The sequence below is a fragment of the Anser cygnoides genome, chromosome 27 (genome assembly GCF_040182565.1).
Source record: "Anser cygnoides isolate HZ-2024a breed goose chromosome 27, Taihu_goose_T2T_genome, whole genome shotgun sequence".
Lineage (NCBI taxonomy): Eukaryota > Metazoa > Chordata > Aves > Anseriformes > Anatidae > Anser > Anser cygnoides.
In genome coordinates, this window is record NC_089899.1 from 1375259 (window position 1) to 1394479 (window position 19221).

General features: G+C 47.8%; 1 protein-coding gene and 1 long non-coding RNA gene across 15 annotated transcripts in view; one reads left to right on the forward strand and one right to left on the reverse strand.

Annotated features, from left to right (window-relative positions):
• Window positions 1-4829: 4829 nt before the first annotated feature.
• GATAD2A (GATA zinc finger domain containing 2A) overlaps window positions 4830-19221 on the reverse strand; it is a 63477-nt gene continuing 49085 nt past the window's right edge. For 9 of the 14 annotated variants that reach the window (XM_066984031.1, XM_048052404.2, XM_066984032.1 and 6 more), the window contains 9 exons: window positions 18250-18379; window positions 17623-17754; window positions 16067-16156; window positions 13816-13947; window positions 12517-12705; window positions 11538-11817; window positions 10360-10649; window positions 9306-9489; window positions 4830-8392 (listed from right to left, as the gene is read on the reverse strand). In XM_066984031.1, the coding sequence (XP_066840132.1) occupies window positions 8262-8392; window positions 9306-9489; window positions 10360-10649; window positions 11538-11817; window positions 12517-12705; window positions 13816-13947; window positions 16067-16156; window positions 17623-17754; window positions 18250-18379 (1558 nt within the window). In that variant the 3' untranslated portion in view covers window positions 4830-8261. The other 5 variants (XM_048052413.2, XM_013199680.3, XM_066984034.1 and 2 more) reach the window with 5 other exon arrangements.
• Window positions 10578-17061, forward strand: LOC106047954 (uncharacterized). Its single transcript, XR_001214027.3, has 3 exons — window positions 10578-10667; window positions 13279-13380; window positions 16583-17061. It is a non-coding gene; the product is annotated as an uncharacterized lncRNA (long non-coding RNA).

The following is a 19221-nucleotide window of genomic DNA, read 5'->3' on the forward strand; positions in this document are numbered from 1 at the left end:
GGCCCCGACTGCTTCAGGGGGGCCAGATCCTGCCCTCGTGGCCCGGAGGCCCCCGGTGAACATCCGTGACCTTGGCTGTGCCAACGCCTCCGTGCCACTGTGGCGGCCGGGGCTGGTGCACGGTGTCCCAGGGCGCTGGGCTTTGCCGCTTTGTCCCCCCCCCCCCCCCCGGCTCTGCAGCCACCCCGCGTTCCAGATCGAGGTCACCCTTGTCTTAAGCTCTAATCGCTCCTGTAATCCCTCGGCGGCCGCGGGGACTTAATAACTTTGCAGCTGGCCTGGCCGAGGCCGCCGGGCAGGGGCCTCCGAGCTGCTGGGGAGGCCGCAGCGTCCCGGGGTCGAGGCAGCGTCGAGCAGAGCCCCCGGAGCCCCCGCAGCCCCTGCCCGCGGCTGGGGCAGAGCCGGGCGGCGTGGGCAGAGCCGCCCTCCCCGGCGGCGCTTGGCAGGGGTGCGCGGCGCCGGAGCCAAGCGATGCCCGCGGGCAGGGACTGGGAGTGCTGGGAAAAGTGGGGGAGGCGAAGGCTTGGCCGCGGTCACCAGGGCGTGCAAGGCGAGCTCGAGGCGAGCGTGCAAGAGGTGGCGGCCGTGCAGCAGGGGCGAGGGTGCGTGGGTGCGCCCCGGGTACAGGACAGCCTTGTGCTCCTTGTCCAGGGTCATCCCGGGGGATCTGCAGCCCCTGTGGCTACCAGGCTTTGAGCAGCAGCGACCGACACGCTCAGCTTCCCCAGTGCTCGGCCGTTTCCTTGCAGTTGATGTTGAAGACTCGAGACGAGAGCGCCTGGGCAACGTCCCTGCAGAGGCGACTCCACGCCACCCCCGGACCGATGGCACCGTGACGGCCCCAGGAGCCGCCTGTTCTGGCCTCCAGCACCACCAGCACGCCTGCCTGCAGCCCAAAAGCAGAGGGGAGCTCCCTATGCTCAGGGGATAAAAGAGCGTGCATCCTGTACAGGCGTTACATCCCCATCCGAGCACCCCATGCATGTCTTTCTGCTGCAATGAGCCGCGTCTCCGAGCCCAGCTGCAAGGGAGCAGCACCAGGCTCCAGCTTTCCAAGCCCCCATCCCATCCCATCCCATCCCATCCCATCCCATCCCATCCCATCCCATCCCAATGCACACGAAACCCCAGTGCATTTTGAGCAGCATTCCCGGCCCCCCAGCGCCCACCCCCCTGCAGTCCCACAACCATCCCGTTGAGGATGCTCCGGGAGCAGCCGGGCTGATAGATGGGGGCAGCCTTCGGGGCGGCAGAACGAGGACTGCGAGAGGCGACAGCACCCAGGGGCCTCACTCCTGTGGCACGCAGGCTGGGAGCCGTGCTGGGAGCCGTGTTTGGGGTTGGGTACCCTAAAAGCACGGCCGGGGCCGCTGCTCCTCGCTGCCTTTGCTCCATCCAGCTGCGCTGAAGCACGGATCAAACACAGCTCGCAGCAGCCCGCGTGTTTCTGTCGCAGACCTGAAATTAGGCAAGCAGGAGGTTCGCAGCTCGCTCCAAATCGAGCGCCAGACCTCAAGGAGCTGGGATTTTTTCTGCCAGATGACAGCCACCAGGCAGAGCACCCTGCGGTGGATGCACCGCACGGCTTTATTACTGCAAAAGAGCCAACAAATTTTGTTTTTCCGAAGTAATTATTGCACGGCTCGTCTTGGCCGACAAATTCCCTTTTTACGCAAACAGCCCTTATCCTTAGGAGTGGAATTCCTCGTTCAAATAATTATTAATGCAAGCACCTATTAAGGCCTTTGCCGAGCAATTGCTCACCATTCCCACCCGATTTGCCCGGAGGGAGCAGCTCAGACTCCCAAAGGAGCCCGGGAGCAAGGAGGAGGAAAAGGAAAAGGCACACCAGGGGCCGGCCACCCACCCCTTCCCCATATCGGATGGCCCCAAAGGCACTGATGCTGCTGTTCTGCATCAGGTCCAGGTGCTGGAGAAGGGTAAATAACAGGAAAATCAGGCTTTTAAGATTTTACTAGTATTTTAGAGGGCGTTTGTCATTCTCTTGCTGGTACACCCTAAACTAATTGTGGCTGCAGTGATGGACAAGAGGGGCTCCCTCGCTTAGTGCTTGTATTTAAAAGCAAGGACTGTATTTGAAGCGCCGGGTTTTCCCATCTTCACCTGCTCTGGCTCCAGCTTTTACCGTCCTTCCTGTGGCCGAGGGCAGCGCAGGAAGACACGGAGCAGCCACCGCATCCCAGAGCAGGAGGAAGCCGCGCACTGGTGGCCGTCCCCGGCCCGGGGAGCGTGGCGGGAGCTGATGCAATCCTGCCCCACTCGTACGCAGCCACCGCATCGCGCCAGGGCTTTTGGGACCGGGCCAAGCTGTTGTAGGATGGGAGCGAGCAGTGTCAGCTCTTTGTGCCCGACGGGAGGCCAGCACCGACCCTCGCTGGGGGATTTTACGCCAGGCACTGTGGTATGGGCAGGATGCTGCCCCTAAAAGCAGTGGTGGAGGGTGGTGGGGTGGGCTGGGGGGCAGCATTTCCTAACGAGGAGCCTGAATTTGGAGTTTTTCAGGGTGGATTGGAGTGGACCTTGGATGCCAGCAATGCCTAAATTAGCAGAGGCAAAATGCACGAGACGACAAGCCGGGGCACAGGACCTCGCTGCAGCGCTCTCGCTGATGGCACCGTGCTCCTGCCGCCCCCTCGAGCATGCCAGGCTCAGCTGGTGCCATCTTCTTCTGCTTTAATCCCCAGCAGCTCCGTGCTTCTGGTACCAAAATAGCCCGGCACCAATAGCCTGCACTTCAGCACTTTTGCATAAAAAGACTTGGTACGAGCCTCCAGCAGCACAGCAATTAAACAGCTCAGAGGAACGCGAAATAGCTTGAATTCAACTGGCTCCTGGACCAGCATTTTTGGAGAACTGGAGGTTTTCCAGTTCTGGAAGGTCAGAAGGAGCCTGTAAAGGACCCAAACCACCACCTCCCACCCCAAACGAGCAGCAAACGTCTCCAGGGCTCAGCTGGTAGCGATGCAGAGGTGTCCTGGGGCTGTCCCGGTGCAGCCCGGCTTCCCTGCGATGGGCGCGTGGGGTCTGCCCGCATCCCGCGGGACCTGGGCGCTGCTCCCATCACATCGCCTCTTGCCCTTCCAAAACCAGCTTCTACGGCGCCAAAAGCTGTTCCTGCTTTCACCCAAACCAAGCTGCTTTTCGTCCCTCGGTGATTTGAGGCATTTCCAGCAGGAAGGCTGGCGAGGGTGCAGCCAGACAGCACCTTCCTCCTTACACCACGGCACGTGCTGATGGGACAGATGGCAATGATCCTGTTAAATTCACGATGTAAATCTCTGCTCACCGCCAGGAGGGCAGGGATCCGCTGGTGTCTTCCCCAGGTTGGCTGAGTTATGGCGGAGCGTTTAGGCAAGCTTGTTCATCTGCTCAGGCAGCGCAGGAGCAACGTGCGACGCGTGCAGGTCTTGGAGTCGGGAAGCACCAAACCACCGTCGCTGCTCTCCAGCTCCCGTCCGCTTCTCCAGCAGGGCACAGACACCACCGGAGGAGAATTTCCTGCATCTTCTGCTCGCTCATTTGGGGTCAGGCTCTGCCATGGGTCACGTACGAGGCGGGGGAACAGGGGGCCAGGCACAGAGCAGCGATCGCACAGAAGGCACGGATCCACTCGCAGATTTTAGTTTCGAAGCATCGGCTTCACCTCCTCGTCCCCTTCCTTCCTTTCCTATTGTCCTCCTCATCCGTTTTGGGGCAAGTGATCGCACGATGACCAAAGGAGCCACGATGACGACCCACGGCCGCCTGCCTCCCTGCCCAGCACCATCCCCTGGAGGCGACCTGCAGGGAGCGAGGCGCGCGCCCGCGCTCCGGCAACCCACCCGAAAGAAGAGGCGGACACGAGCGTTTGTCCATTTGTTTATTGTCATTCAAATACTAAAAATCCCTCACAATACAACGTACAGTTATCGAGTTCAGATTCTTCCTCCATTGAGACTGACTATCAGGTTTTAGTGGGATTTTTTTTTTTTTTTTTAAGTTTTCATTTTATTATCAAAGATTTAGAGTCACAATAAATACGAGTGACAAAAACATACCCTGCGCTGGCGTAACGTTACTCTGTTACACTCCTTTGTTAGATGATTATAAATTCTTTTCTTTTCTTATTTTTCTTTTTTTAAAAAAAGCACAATGCAAGTTATTTCCCTAAATGCAATATACAGCGTAACTCTGCCTTAAGCAGACAAACACTACTGCGGTTCCTTGAGGTCTTTTTGCATTATATATATATATTTATATATTTATATATTTTATTATTAAAAAAAATGCCTTCTGTGCCCCCTCCTTCCAAAAGGAGAAAGTGACAAATGAGCCAAATAGGGTTTCTGGTAAGACCTGCCTAAGCCTTCTCTGTTCTGCTCACTTCTACAGCCTAAGTCCCCCATTTTCAATTCTTAACTGTACTTTGGTAATTTTTTTTTTCTTCTTAGTAAGCAAAAAATGTGATAATTAGGTCTGACAATTCAGATGAATGGTTCCTAAAATGATGATAAAAAACACCTATAGAAAAAAAAAAACACGACCACCTATCCGGAATTTAAGATTAACCAAAATCTTCCTCGGTATCACAGCTGGAATGCCATTTACAGGAATCCCAAGTACAAAAATCAGCAGAGTCACCCTTTACACGAACTGGAAAAGCTGTCCGAGTCGGCTGCACTACAAAAATAAATCAACCAGGCCACTCGTCGTGTTTCTGAGCGGAGCTCTGCCACCTAGCCAGCGCTCAGAAATCCAACAGATAATAAATTAGGTTATATATAAAAAAAAAAAAAAATTAAAAAACCACACAGCTCCCACATCGCAACACTGGTTCAAATGAAAATCAGGGGTTTATTTCACAAGTTGCTAAAATCTAAGTACAATAGTCATTTCTCATTATTACTGTATTATAAAATCTTGTAGTTGCAACGTCTCAAAGAAAGGTTATATGGCTTGCAAGAACCAACGCTGCTCTAACCCTCTCCCCAGGAGAGGGGGGAAGCAAGCAGCATCTGAGCAATGTCAAACCAGCTCATGCAGCAGTTTTGCAGCGAAGCAGTGGAAGGTCGGGGAAGCAGGAGCCGGGGCGCGCTGCCGCCTGTTCCGCCCGAACGCCGCCGCCGTACACGCAGGCCGTCGAGCAGCACGGTCGGTCTCTTGTTCTGAGGGAGCTTTAAGTAAAACGGTGTTTTCCAGGAGCGGGCTGGTGACGCGGCTTTTCTTCGAGAGCCCGCACGCTGCGCGGGCAGCTCTGCAGAGGAACGAGTAGCCCTTAGGGTGGCGGGAATCCCAGACGTGACAGCAGTACAAAGAAACCAAGGGTTTGTTCTTTAAAGTGTCTCAACTCCCCTCCTCCACCATTCCCAAACAATTCAACCTTCAGGCCATAACACCATTATTTTGAATATTCAATCTGATTGAGCTTTCCTGACTTTTTTTTTTTCCTTTCCTTTCCTTTTTTTTTTTTATTTTTATTTTTTCCCCGCAGGAAGGGTAACATACAGATGGGGAAGAGGAGAAGATCTGGAAAGACTGCAGCAAGTGTTTTAACAACTACCTAAACCTAGCATGATACCTTAACTAGCCCGGTTAAACACTACTCAACTGAATACGCAATTCTGACTATAAAGGAAGAAGCAACTCTTCTGGCATTTAACACATGAATACCACTCAAGTCTTCCCGGTGTACTTATCTAGAACTTTGCAGAAACACATATGCAATAAATATTTACTCTACGTTACCTGCAACACTCCAAGAACCACAGATTAAAAACGATGTCAAAACTGGTCTGGATCCCAACGGCCTAATATCCGGGTAATGTTTTCTGCTCGCTTTGAAAGCCTTTGAAACAATTCTGCCCCGATGCATAAAATAGGACCTGGGGGGCTTTGTAGTCTGTTATGTGGAAGCTAATTGCGGTCTAGCACTGCTGAGGGAGCAACGTTTGTAAGACTGTATGTGCAGGCTCGTTTTTGTTCTCAGTTCTGTACCTTACCCCAAGTCTCTCTCATCATTTTAAGACCAATTTCCAGCCTCCCCTCTTTCAGCCACTGTGCTGAAATTCCGATTTACACGCTGCTGCGCTGAACTGGCAGTATCCAAACAGGTTTTGACATACCTTTTAAAACAGGCTCTTTTAATACTTCCGCCCCTCTTTCCATTCCCCCTTTTCCAGCATCAGCGTCAGCTGAAGCTACACCCCAACACCGGAAAAAAAACCCAAAACTAAGAAATTTCCCAGCCTTCCCCAAAAGGCATTTGAATTTTACTTTGAGAAGTTTTGCTTTTTCTTTTGAAACAAATGCACTCTTCCCAGGTCATTGAACAGTACTGGACATCTGTAGCAGTGATGAGATAACGCAGCCATTTGTCAGAAGAGAGAAAAAAAAAAAACAAGGAAACTCCACACGTGTAAGGAACTGAAACAATTTCGTTAATATTTCAAAGTGCAAAAATAAAATGCACTCAATTTCTCTCTCCACATCTCCCAGTCCAAAATATCTTGGAATGAAAAGAAAAATTAAAAACCCAAAACAATTCCTCTCATCCCCGATTAGCTCTTAATATACATTTGTAAAACAAACCAAAAAAAAAAGAAGTCAAATTGAAATTCTAGGGCTTTATACAGCAACAAATACCATTTTGCAAAACTAGGTCTTCTAGACTACCGAACAGTTTCCAAAGTATCTAATATTGATATTCACACAACAGAACAGGGGCTAAAATGAATGAGTTTTCGTTTTCACTATGCAATAGTTAGATCCGAAGAGGGACAACCCTACACAGTTATCGGTTTAGTTCGATCTAACGGCAACTGCTAAGAAAATAGATTCAGCATAGAGACTGAGTAGTACCCCCTCCCCCCTTTTCTTTTATATATAGATATATAGATATATATATAATTTTGCAAATAATTCTCATCAGCACTACTTCTAGTACTGATATGCAACATAAGTAGTAAGGCATGTATTTCTGCCGCTTAAATTCAACTTTAATTTGGGAGAAGCACAGGGAAGAAGGAGAGAGGATGACGAGAAGAGAAACAACTGGACCTGATGGATTTGGGCTGAAACCTGTGGAATCCCCGACACGTATTAAAACCACGTAGAAACCTGTCCTTAAAGCAGGGTTACCTAAAGCTCTATCAAAAATGAAATACTGCGGTGACGGACAGAAGAGCATGCTTGGTACGCCTGGAAGAACGGAACTCGGGAGGGATCGGGCGGTCCTGCCCCACGCGTGCCCGGCCACCAAGCACGACCAGGAGCGACGGCCACCGGAGGATGGAGCCCGCTGCCTGACCGCGGCCTCCCGCTCCTCCGCGCCCTCCGCTCGCCCCTTCTGATTGCGTGCAGCTTCCGGAATTCCTAGTTGGTTTTTTTTTTTTTTTTTTTGAGTAAAATTGCTCAAAACGATAAACCTCTCCAAAATGAAAATAATCAAAAAACAGTTTCGCTTTTAAGTCTCTGGGAACGTATGAAAGGCCCAACTGCTCTTCGCTGAATTAGAAAGACTGAACAAAGGTGTTTGTCTATTCAGTAAATTAGATTTTAGGCTACCAACAGTTCAAAGTCTATTCAAAACAGAATCCAACAAAAGTGAGAGACTCCTGCACTGGTTCCCACCTACCAGACAAGTTTTGGTGGTAGCCAGTCCCTTAGAAAAAACATACTCAACTGGAATTTGAGTTTGCACTTATTTATCATTAGCTCATCATTAAAACATTATAATCTGTAGACTGCCTTCCTGGCTGGAGGAGGGGCAGGGAAGAAAAGCAAACATGAACTCGGCTCACTAAATGCGTCTGCAAGATCGGGCTGAAATTCCTCTCTCCTTGAGCTGACATCCATGCTTGACGGCGAACGAACACCGCGTTCGTGGTGAATGGGTAGTTATTAATAAAAGAAACCAAAGGCAGAGAGTCATTTAGTCCTCCTTTTGTGCTGGTGACAAAAAAATCCAAACTAAATACATAAAGCCAAAAAAAAAAAAAAAAGAATTCTTCCCCTTCCCTGACAGCCTTCATCATCAGTCAATCACAAGAATCTGATAACCAAATGAGCTCAAGTCTTTCCCACCCACGTGGTGTCATTTTCTCTTAGCAGGGACAGCAGCACTCGATGGGATGAGGAGTGGTCTTCTTGCATCCTACAAAGCCTGGGGCATATCCAGCTGGGATTAAAGCAGATTCCACTGTCATGTGGTATAAAAAGGATGGCAGAAACAGGAAAGTCTTCCTCTTGGGTATTCCTCTGCATTACTTCCACGTGGCGGACTGTGGGATGGACCGTGGGGGAATCATATCCAGGAGATATTCACGCTGGCGGTCTACTGCTGAAGACGACTTGTGCACAGCTAAACTAGGATTAACAAAAGGTAAAGCCCCACCTGAGGAGATACAAAAAAGAAGAACGAGTGTCACAGTATGGCAAAAGCAGGAGACGAAGCAGTGACAAAAAAGCACTACTCACATTTCGCCCACATGAAAACAGATAAGCTAAGTAAGCATGAGTCACTATTGGCCACGGAAGGTCAGACACCTTCAGAAAATGAAAATTTCCCTAATCATCTAAGCAAACAGGAGCAAGATTTTGCACCAGAAATGAAGACTTGAGCAGACTAGGGCTCTCTGCAATGAAATTATGCTTGCGTGATAAATTAAGATGTCAAGAGAAAAAAAAATCCATTCAATATCGGGCAAGAAAGTAGATCACAAAAGAGCTAGTTGCTACGGAGTTTCCTTCCTAGAGATCCTAATGATCACGTAAGAAAACAAGTGGCTCTTCTCAAGTCAGATTCTTAACATACAGAAAAGATTAAATTAGACTTTAACATTTCAATTTGTTCAAAGCAACAACTTTAGTTGGTTCCAAACCGTAGGAATGCTGGGAATATGTACTGTAACCTTACCTAAAGCAAAAATATTCATTTATTGTATGTGGCTTTCAGCAAAGAGTAATAAACACAGTCAGAATTAAACGACTGAATTCAACTCCTGCAGCGTGGTTCTGACTGTGCATATGGAGTCAATGATAAACAGTCTGATATTACATTTATTTAGCCTATTTACAACCCTGTAAAGCAGCACTTTCTATTAGGTAGCACTTGACTGCCTCTTTTGAGGAGCACAAACCATACCAAAAGCAAGTGCCAACAACCACACGGAGAACAGAGCCGTGAAATCACCAGGCCTTCATGCAGGAAGTGTCAAAGAGAAAGCATCCTTACCCAAAGAACTATGATTGTTGGACAGAGTGCAGCTAGTAAGTAGAAAGAAAAGAAACTTTAGAAAAAAATCTACCTGTATTGATGGGAGTCTTCTTCCAGGCGGCAGCGCTGCCCTTGCTGACAGGTCTCTCAGCATGCTTACCTGGCCTACTCCCAAGTGCTGCTGCAGACGATGCATTCTGCAACTTGGGTGACTGGCTAAATGCATGCAACACTCCCCGTGGAGCTCCAGGGCCTCGAGACATCTGGCTAGAAGTCTGGCAAGAGAGCAGATGGTAAGACAGGCACAGCACGTGTCTCTCCTTCAAATACAATAGCTCTGACCAATATTTACTGCCTATTTTTCTCTCTCATTTCTTGGCTTCTTCTGCCAAACCCAGAATGTGTTATTAGTTGCAGGGCTTAAAACTTACAAGTCATCTCTAGGTAAGAATAAGAATCAGCTTTGTGCTTCTGAAAGCACCTGTAAGAACGTGGAATTATAATCAAATGCAAAGCAGCAACAAAAACGTGCTGTGTAAGCACCTCCATACACCAGAAACGCTCCACTTCCCTGACCTAAATAATCAGTACCTTGATTATTTCAACTCAAGGCAGCACTTAAGCAGTTTCCATCTTCTCTCAACTGAAAGGTTTTACAAGGTGTATGAGATCCAGTCTCCGTCATAGATGATCGTTGCCCATTACCTTGAAACTTCACAAGCAACATTACGTGCTCCTGGCTCACAACCAGACTCTTTTTTTTTTTCCTACCTGAGGTAAATTTATTCCTGGGTATTTGGCATCGGAGCAAGTTTTTTCATTTGGTACATCCTAAAAAAAGTTGAGGAACAGACTTTGCAGCATGTGAACTCAACACCCCAGGATAATTACGATGACTCTTCAGAAAAACATTACCTCTGTTCTTCATGTAGAGAAAATAAATTACGCATCAAGTCCCCGTATGACAGAATAGGGCTTTAACCAGCCCAGTTTTAACCTTACACCCAAGCACACGCTGCGGAGCTCAAATAAAACAGGTTCATGCACAAGCTCCATGCCTGCACACTGAACACCAGCGCACGTGGAGCCACGGGACCCCTGCTCCATCACCACCACGATGGGACTGCTTGCAGACAGAGCCTCACCTGCTTGAGCGAGTGGTGCTGCACTATGGGGTCTGACTTGGTCTGTACGGGAGACGCAGTCTGTTGCAGTATCCTCTGCTCAATCTCCTGCTCTTGCTGCAGCGCTTTTACGAAGGCAGCCTTCAGTCGGTTAGTGTGCTCAGCTTTCAAGGCCTTTTTCTGATTTGATGTCATACAGGTTTCACACATAATGGTTCCATTCTTCTCCTCCCTCCAACGGCAGGTGAAGTCAGTCTTACACTGAGCACACATGTAGGGCTCGCGAGATGATACGGGAACTGAAACTTTACCTGCAGAAACACAGCCAGGTTAGTCCTGCTCATCTTTGGCTTTGACAAATGAATTACGTTTAACAACCCTCAAGAATATTCCAGCATAAAAAATATAAAAAAATAAAAACAACCCTCCCACCCTTAACTCTCCTCATTCTAAAGCCTTTTTCATTACTAGATGTCCTTTAAACTCTGTTTCTGTTAGTGCGTGCACTTGCACCCAGCAGGTATTTATTTCCTCACCCTTCTCAAATCACTTCAAATGCCACAAACGAGCATTATTACTATGTCAAGTGCTGCCACAAAGGTGATTTCTAAAAAACGGTGAATATGGTAAGAGATGTGACACTACTTGTAAAGGCAAAATCTGCTCAACTATATACTTCATAGATACAATACAGCTGATTAACTAGAAAGGAGGTCTGGAATCCAGAAGGTAAGAAGTCAATCTTCAGTCAACTACATTTCTCCTCTTGCCTTCTACATGAACTTGGCAACAGAGCTGATTTTCATGTGTTTGGAGGCGGTTTCCCCAGGTTATCCGTCCATATCAACCTCATTTCTCCCTAGGAACATCCTTAAAAGATAACTGCTGAAAACAATATTCAGAGAGAATTCTGTGGTGATGGACACACAAGTGAGTGATAGGAAATCACCTGTCCTTGATGTATTTTAGAGAAATCTTTACAAATGGTGTCTAGCCTGTGAGAAATCGTGAAATCCTGGAATTTCACAGTTAAATAAAGCAATTTGACAACTGTTAACAGAAGTTAATCCCATATTAGTCAGTCTATGGAAATTTAATCCAGGAAAGCCTGTCACTCTTTGCTGCTTGCTGTTTTGATAAAGTCCAAATGGAAAAGGTTCTCTCCTCACCTTTGAGGCACATTTTTAACGCCATCTCACCTTGAGTTTCCAGCAAATTCTGCACAACTTCTTCCAACCCAACTAAGTAAATAAATTCGTTATTAGCTGCGCTCGGCAGGAAGTTCATCTCTGGCGCAGGCGGCTTGGGAGGAGGGATCTCCAGCAGCGTCTTCTCCAGCTGCTTCCGCAAGGCGAGCTTGGCGGCGGCTTGCCGGCTGGCTGGCGAGTCGTTGGAGTTGACGATAGAAGCAGCGCTGGTCGTAGTAGCGTTCGCCTGAGCAGACGTCACAGTTGTACCTTTGATTGAAGTCGGAGAGGCCTGGGAGGAAACAGGACACGGCTTAGAGACAAGGGGCCAAATGGTTCAGGGCTCCCTCGTTCCACCGAGGTGGCCCAAGGGAGGGTAACTGGGGTTTGCTTTAGGGCTGCGCGGGGCTGCCGGGGTGTGCGATGGGAGGCAGGGTGCCTGGGAGCCACCTGCCCCTAAAGCTGATCTCTGCAGGTGATGAAACAGGTCGCAACATTTATGTTTATAGCAATATTGTACCTCCTATCTTTACCTACGCTGTTTGTATGCCAGTATCTGAGTTAGAAGCAAAGTTGCTCCTTTATTATCTCCCGGTGTTTCAAAACAGAAGCACTAGCCCATTTTGAGCTCCGTTTATTACTAGAACACTGTTTACACTTCTACAGAGGAAAAAAACCTTCTAATGGACAGCTTCATGTTGAAATACCCAATGCAAAATGAAGCATGACATTCAGTTCACTGAAATATGTATTTCTTCCCAATAATCTGTAATGGTTTTCTTCATTCCCACGTACAGGAGGCGAATGCAACCAGAGAATGGGAAGAAAACGGAGCAAGACAGCTGTAGTAATAAGCACCTGCACCCATTCGATGATAGCAGGCTGGGCCAATTAGATGCAGTAACCGGACGATCAGTAATCACAACTGTTCCAGCTCTGTTTCTCTGGGGTTAAAGTTAAGTTTGGCACAAAGTACGTTATAAAAACTCACCTGCGGGATATTGACAAGCAGGCTGGTATTGGGAACGTTGGCGACACGGATCAGACCCTGCTGGATAATTCTCTGCCCCTGAATTTGTACGCTGGGGACCGATGCCCGTGGCGCCAGCAGCAGCGGAGGTGGCCCCGTGCTGGAGTGCTGTCGGATGTTGTGGATTTGCTGGGAAGACACAGAAATGGGCTGATGCAATGGTGCCATGAACGATGGGGAGGATTAGACAGCGGGAAATAAGTGGTGGGAGTCAAATGGGATGACATGATCCAGTGGAAAATGAGGCAAGGCAGGGAACGCAAAGAAAGCGTGACGATTAACATTTGTGTCAAAATGCGATGTTTTTCCCTTTCCCTCCGTCAAAATGAAACAAGAAGAACACAGCATCAAAAGAGATGCTCGTACGTGAGGGCCTAAAGAGGTGTGCCAAAAATCCAAGTTTCCAAGTCAAATTTCTTTCATTTCAAATGTGCAGTTGTTAAGCCTGTTTCATTTTAAAGGCATTAGGAAAGCTATTTCTCAGAATGAGGTTCTCTCCATAATCAGAACAGAAAGAAAATGAAATACCAAATGCTCTACCTTCCTCTTTAGTGCTGGCTATGCAATAGATAAAAGTAGACCTTTCACTGCAAAATAAATCCTCATTTAACAAGGAAATATACTTTTTCGTGGTCCTCCACAGAAGCCATAGTTCTAGAAGACCATATCAAATTGAACATTGCTTTCCTACTCCTCTAGTGACACCGCTGTTTTCTGTTACAGGTGATAAAGACCCTGCGAAGCGGCACTTTCAGATTTCCAGTTGACTATCTCATTTCAGCAGCTCTTATTCAATCTGAAGACAGACACAATGAGGGAAAAAAAGTGAGTTTTAGCACTTGAAAAGGTGAAATTGATATGACAGAAAGAATAATGTTAAAAAAAAGGAAGAGTAAGGGACTGTGTTTCATTTCCTCTGCTCTCCTAAGCAGCAGGTGAAGCTGGAAGCCCCTAAGTTAGCTTTCACAATAAAGGCACACAAAATTCTCTGGTGCAGCTGAGGGAGGAAGCTATGCAGGTAAGGCAGCATCCCACATCACCAAGGGATTTTCTCATGGTTCACTGCAAGTGTTATGGGACAGCACAGAAGCATGAGCTACAACGATGTAGAATCTTTCAGTGGCAATATCTCTAATCATATCAAGAAATTCCAGCAAAAACTTCGCAAGATCCCTCCAGACAAGGAGAAGGATAATTAAGACAATAGTTAATAAAGATGCATTCCAGAAAAACAGAGTAGGTCCACCATGAAGCAAATACCTGCGCTCCTCTGACAAGAGGTGGCATTACTATCTGTGTGTTTTGCTGGGTTCCTAGTTTTGAAGAAGTCTGCTGCCCACCACGGACCAACGGAGGAGGAATAACAGTGCCCGGTATACGTGTAGAAGAGGTCTGCAAAACAGAGGACATTTTAGTTGCATTTTTTCATCCTGGTGCATTTATATGCATGCTCTCTTCCGTCGCTTAGAGTGCCAATAAAGCACTATCTGAAATCTTACGCAGCAATACAGACATAGGTAAGGACACGATGGTAGTCAGGCTGCGTGCTCGGGAATTGTTCTCTCACATCCTGCACAGAATTCAAAAGGTAAAGCGCAGCCCTCAACAACATTTTCTTCTGCCACCCCCACAAAATTCAATAGCTCCAGCACTGCTGTACTGAAAGACACCAAAGAGGCATGCCATAACAGGAGTATGAAGCATGGGGTAAACACGAGCAGCTTTCCTCTCTGGCTGATGTGATGAATGCAACATCTGTCTGGAGCATCAGGATTGCAAAGACTGTAGGGACAAGAGATGGCCAGGCTGGCTTCAGTGCAGCTAGTGTTCCACGGCAAGCAAACAAAACCAAGCAAACAACAAACAAAAACTTCGTTTTTTTTTGTGGGGAGGAAGAGAACAGGGAAATACACACGGCTGGCTTCAAGGAGAAGCACGGGCAGACAGAAGCTGGAGATGCAGGAACCTGGGAAGGCGAGCAGACTGGGCGTGTGCATGTGTGCAGGAAGGAAAGAGGAGGCAGGAAAGGGAGAAAAGCGTTAAAAAAAAAAATATGAAAAAGAAAAGGAGTCAAGCGAAAGGGGTTTGAAACACTGCCGCCCTTGTTTTTGGGGCTGCAGACTGCATCAAACCCTGAAAGTTTCTCAAAACGCAATAAAAGGTGACACAGCTCCATGCACCATTTACATTCCTGCAGACCACTAGGGCTACGCAGCCTCGCCAGAGAGGCACTGCTCAAAGAGCACCGAACCTCTCCGTCCTGTTCATGTGGCTTTGCACAGCTTGCCACTTCCCTTACTCCAGCCCCAAACTGACCGTCACCCACGAATTAAGACTTCTGAAAACACTGAGGCTCCCACTTTCATGAGTTATGTGCGCGCACACATGCATATTTAGGCACGGGGGGAGCTTGATCCCCTTCTGTTACGCCTTTCAACTGAAGACCAAATGTTACCTCAACTCCTACACGCAGGAATTAATAGAGTTTTCACAGTCAAGCCAAAGCAGACGGAGGTTAGGTTAATTTGCCCAAACGCCACGAATTAGACAGAATAACTGGAATTCTGGATTATTGGCTCCCAGCTCTCCGCTCTGCCAAACGGCACAGATGAGCGGAGTTTCACTGCCTGTTCGCTGCAGATTTAACTTGTGGTCCAGTTCCTCTGAAAGTGCTGTCTTCAGTGAAGGCAACTCGCCTCAAGGAAGAGATTACTCAAACTGACAGACTGCTGTAAGTTTTGGGAATGTTTCCTAAATGGAGAGCAAATTTACCCCAACCCTCAGGTAGAGCATGCTCGGGGTTTTTCACACGAGCTGGCATTTTCCAAATTAAAGCATTATGTGCTGAAACCGTTCTGAAATTTGTTGCAAATCAGGCCAAGGTAAATAACCAGAAATGTCTCAAATCCAAAAGCGAAACAAGATACTAGACTCGAGAGGCAGATTAGGCTGACAGATGTCAATCCCCTCTGCTTTTTTTTTTCCCCTCCCCAAGGCCTTCCAGCATTACACTTAATTTAGCCTGAACCAAGACCTTTCTTACCATCGTGTGCCATTCAGCCACAGAGCCAAAAAAGAAAACCTTACTGCTCACTCAGTTCTTACAGCTAATCACACTAAGGACACAGCTGGGTATCTGGAGGGTTTGACAACAGGTTGCCACAGCATTTCTAGGACAGGACTCTATGGCAGCCTCATTTGCCAAAGGTCATTAGCACCGGTAACCTGAGTGTATGTCACAGCAGAGCGGATGAGGCCCTTCGGGATGCTCAGCCACTGAAAAACGAGCTCTCGAGAGTCACCTGCGTGTGACATCCTACCTCCGTCTCCCACCCCAATCATTCTTAAAAAAAAAGCTTAGAGTGGGGTTGGCGGGAGTTAGCACCGGATCTGTTTAGGGAGAAATTCCACCCGGATGCAAGTCGTCAAGGTGCTGGGGCTGCCTCTCCTGCACTGCGCACCCTTCTCCGCTCCGGGCCCTAGACCTGGCAGCCTGGCCCTTCCCACTGACCTGCAGGGACGGCTTGCCAGCAGGAACACTCTGCGTGCCCCGCACCAAGGGCGGAGGGGTGGCCACAGCACTCCCAGAGGAACCAGCAGGCTGGAAGAGGAAAAAACCAGAAAGAAAGCAGAGGAGTGTAAGGGTGTAAAGCAGAATCACAGAAGCTAAGGGAATAAAAGCGTTTACCTCCTTGCGCCTTAGTAAGGGAATCTTCAAGGCTTGTGGTTTTCCCCCTCCCCCAGCCCTTTCTTCCTCTGAGCACCTCAACATGCGTATTTAAATGAAGAAGTTATTAGGCAAGTACAGATAAGATTATACCAGAAAAAAAAAGAAAAGAGCCTCCACACCAAAAGCACAGCAACGTAGAAATCTATTTTAGTAGTCTCGGCTTGCAGCCTGCTTCAGCCTTATTCACCGTTACTGCTGGTCTCAACAAATTCGGTTCAAGCATAACATGAAGTGAGAAAAGTTAGGGAAAAAGACTTCAGATACTAAGTTTATAATATGCCATTTTGCCCTACTTAGGTCAAACATCCAGAGTTCATCGCTCAGCAGCGAATTGCGCGATGTGGGTACTTGTCGCATTGGTTTTGATTCCATCTACTGAGGCACTCAGACGTCCAGGAGACAGACACCCATAAAACAACCCAAACCAGCCGACAGAGAGGTGTTAATATCCATCTGCAGCACGAAGCACACTTAAACCTACACAGTGCCCTCCCAACACAAAACCCACCAAGTCAGCATCACACGGGCTGTAAAATAAAATAGTTCAGTTGCCATTGTTACAGGTGCTCAAGTCACTCGGCGCCTCGCGTGGGGTGTTTGCACGCCCCCTCTGCTCCTCTCCTGCCTGCCTCCACCTCTACCCCTCGGTGGCAGCGTGAACAGCACATGCAGAAGGCAGCTCCTCTGACAAAAAAAAATAGATTTTTTTTTGCTGGGTTTGTTTCCAACGAAAACAGTCCTCCCAGCACTTTGGGAAGCAAATGTGTGATACGAGGGGCGGGGAGGAAGGGAAGGGGGCCAGGGTGGGAGGGCTGAGCCTCTCCTTTTAGGCCGCCTGGGTTTCTTGACATAACTACAGGCTGGCTGCACCCGGTAGGAGCTGGAATCCAGATCTGTGCCACACAGCAGAGCTCGGCCCTCGGTCACAGCTCCCAGCGGTGGAGATGGAAATGCTTCAACAGACGTGCTGACAGGTGAAGTTATGTACGAGAATCTCCTCCAAATGCACGCTCGTGCCAGCTATCTCTACGCCGGACAGTGCTTAGTAATTTGGAGTGCATTCCACTCAAAAACGTCCGAGTTTACTAAAAAGATGTTCAGCTTTTGCATATGGTTGACAGGAAAACTGTCTAGTCTTTTGGTCTTGGCGACACCAAAAAAAGAAGGAATGGTTAATGGGATACACCACTACAAACTTCAGGAAGGTTTTATGAGAAGCGAGACATGCTTTATTTGAGAACTCTCTTCTGTTCTACAGGTTATGGCAGCTGCCACAGTTACTTAATTTTTTCCTCCACTCTAGAAGACAAGACACGTATCCGTAGGAAAATAAATACCTTCTGAGTAGTGGTCTCCTTCTGGATTTGACTTTGCCGTAGCTTTTTCAATAAAACAAGTTTTGCTTCTTCTAACCGTAACTCTTCTTTTAGTTGTTTAATCATCCTCTCACGTTCCTCAGGACTGCTTTTCTGCAGGGCCAGGTAAGGCAATCGAGGATGGGAGAAGAGGGAGGGGGGAGAGGGTAAGGACAGATACCATACAAGTTACGACAAGAACTTCCAGCATTATAATTGTCATGTATGTCTCAATATCACTGACATGTCTGCAATATGAAGACACAAACTGAGCACGGAAAAAGAGAAGTCAGACAACAAATCTATGTTACGCCATGCTGAATAAGGGATATTATGCCCACAAAGACAAATTTCACTAAAAAAAACAATTCCTAAAAAAGCATACTTTAGAAGCATGTAAAAAATAAGCAAATAAAGATAAATAATAACGATAATAAAAGGCACACATCAGCCTTTAACAGCTCCAAGACTGCCAGCCTGCAAATCAATCTTCAGGAAACCAGGTATCTACCTGACCCTGTGACTGCAGGTGTCTCTGCAGGAACAAGAGGAATGTTTTCTTACATCTAGATGGCAAAACTTGAAGTGCGTCAAGACAAGCAGACTCACCATGAGCGCCTCCGTGTTGGTCTCTTTTAATGCTATTTTTGTTAAACCATTCATTCTAGGGCTAGAAGGTTCATTGTCCGATAACACTATAACGTCCGGTGAGGGGACTCTCTTTTCTCTCTTTATTTCACTGCAAATCAGAAGGAAAACACAGAGAATGAGTTAATGAAACTAACAAAAACGACCACTTCACACTGCATAGCATTATTTATGACCTCCTGATAGATTATTCCCAAATCTCTCAAAATTCCAAATAAACCCAGCACAGACGAGTTCCATCCATTTCTGTTCTCCTCCTAAATATGACACATTTTTGTACTGGTAAGCTTCACGAGGCAAAACGCGGCCACAACAGACAGGAAAAGGAGAATTCCCTCAAACCAGGAGCTTTTCCACCAGCCATTCCCTCCCTGCCAGAGGCAAGCCCTGCCAACCTTGGAGGGCGAAGGCTCTGCTTGCACGGGGAGGACCACCTACCCTCCCCTGGTCCAAAGCCACCAGGTCACTTAGCGCTTATTTAACGTGCTGCAAGGCAAAACCAGCCCCCCCTTCTCTTTTTCCCTTTCCTAGCGCAAGGGTTTTTACGTTGTGACCTTCCCCACCCGAGCTAGTTGCCTGAATCCTGAGGAAACACGACTCAGCTCACACACCTTCACTTACCTAAGTTTGGGCACTTTATGGCATAGCCTTCTTCATCCATCAACACCGCTGAACTCTTTTGTTCAGCAGAAACCCCTAACGGTCTCAACACACACACACCTGCAAAGCTTTATCAAAAACTCCTGAAATACATCAAGATGGATGTCGCTTTTAACTTTTTATTTGGTTTTAGTGCTTTAGTGTGTGGACCTCACAGCTGAACTCCTGACAATCCATCACCTCCCAGCCCCACCACACTTGATTATCATACGAGAAGAGCTGTACTGGCTTCGGACACGCGGCAGGGTCCCTGTCCAAGGAAATTTTAAGTGG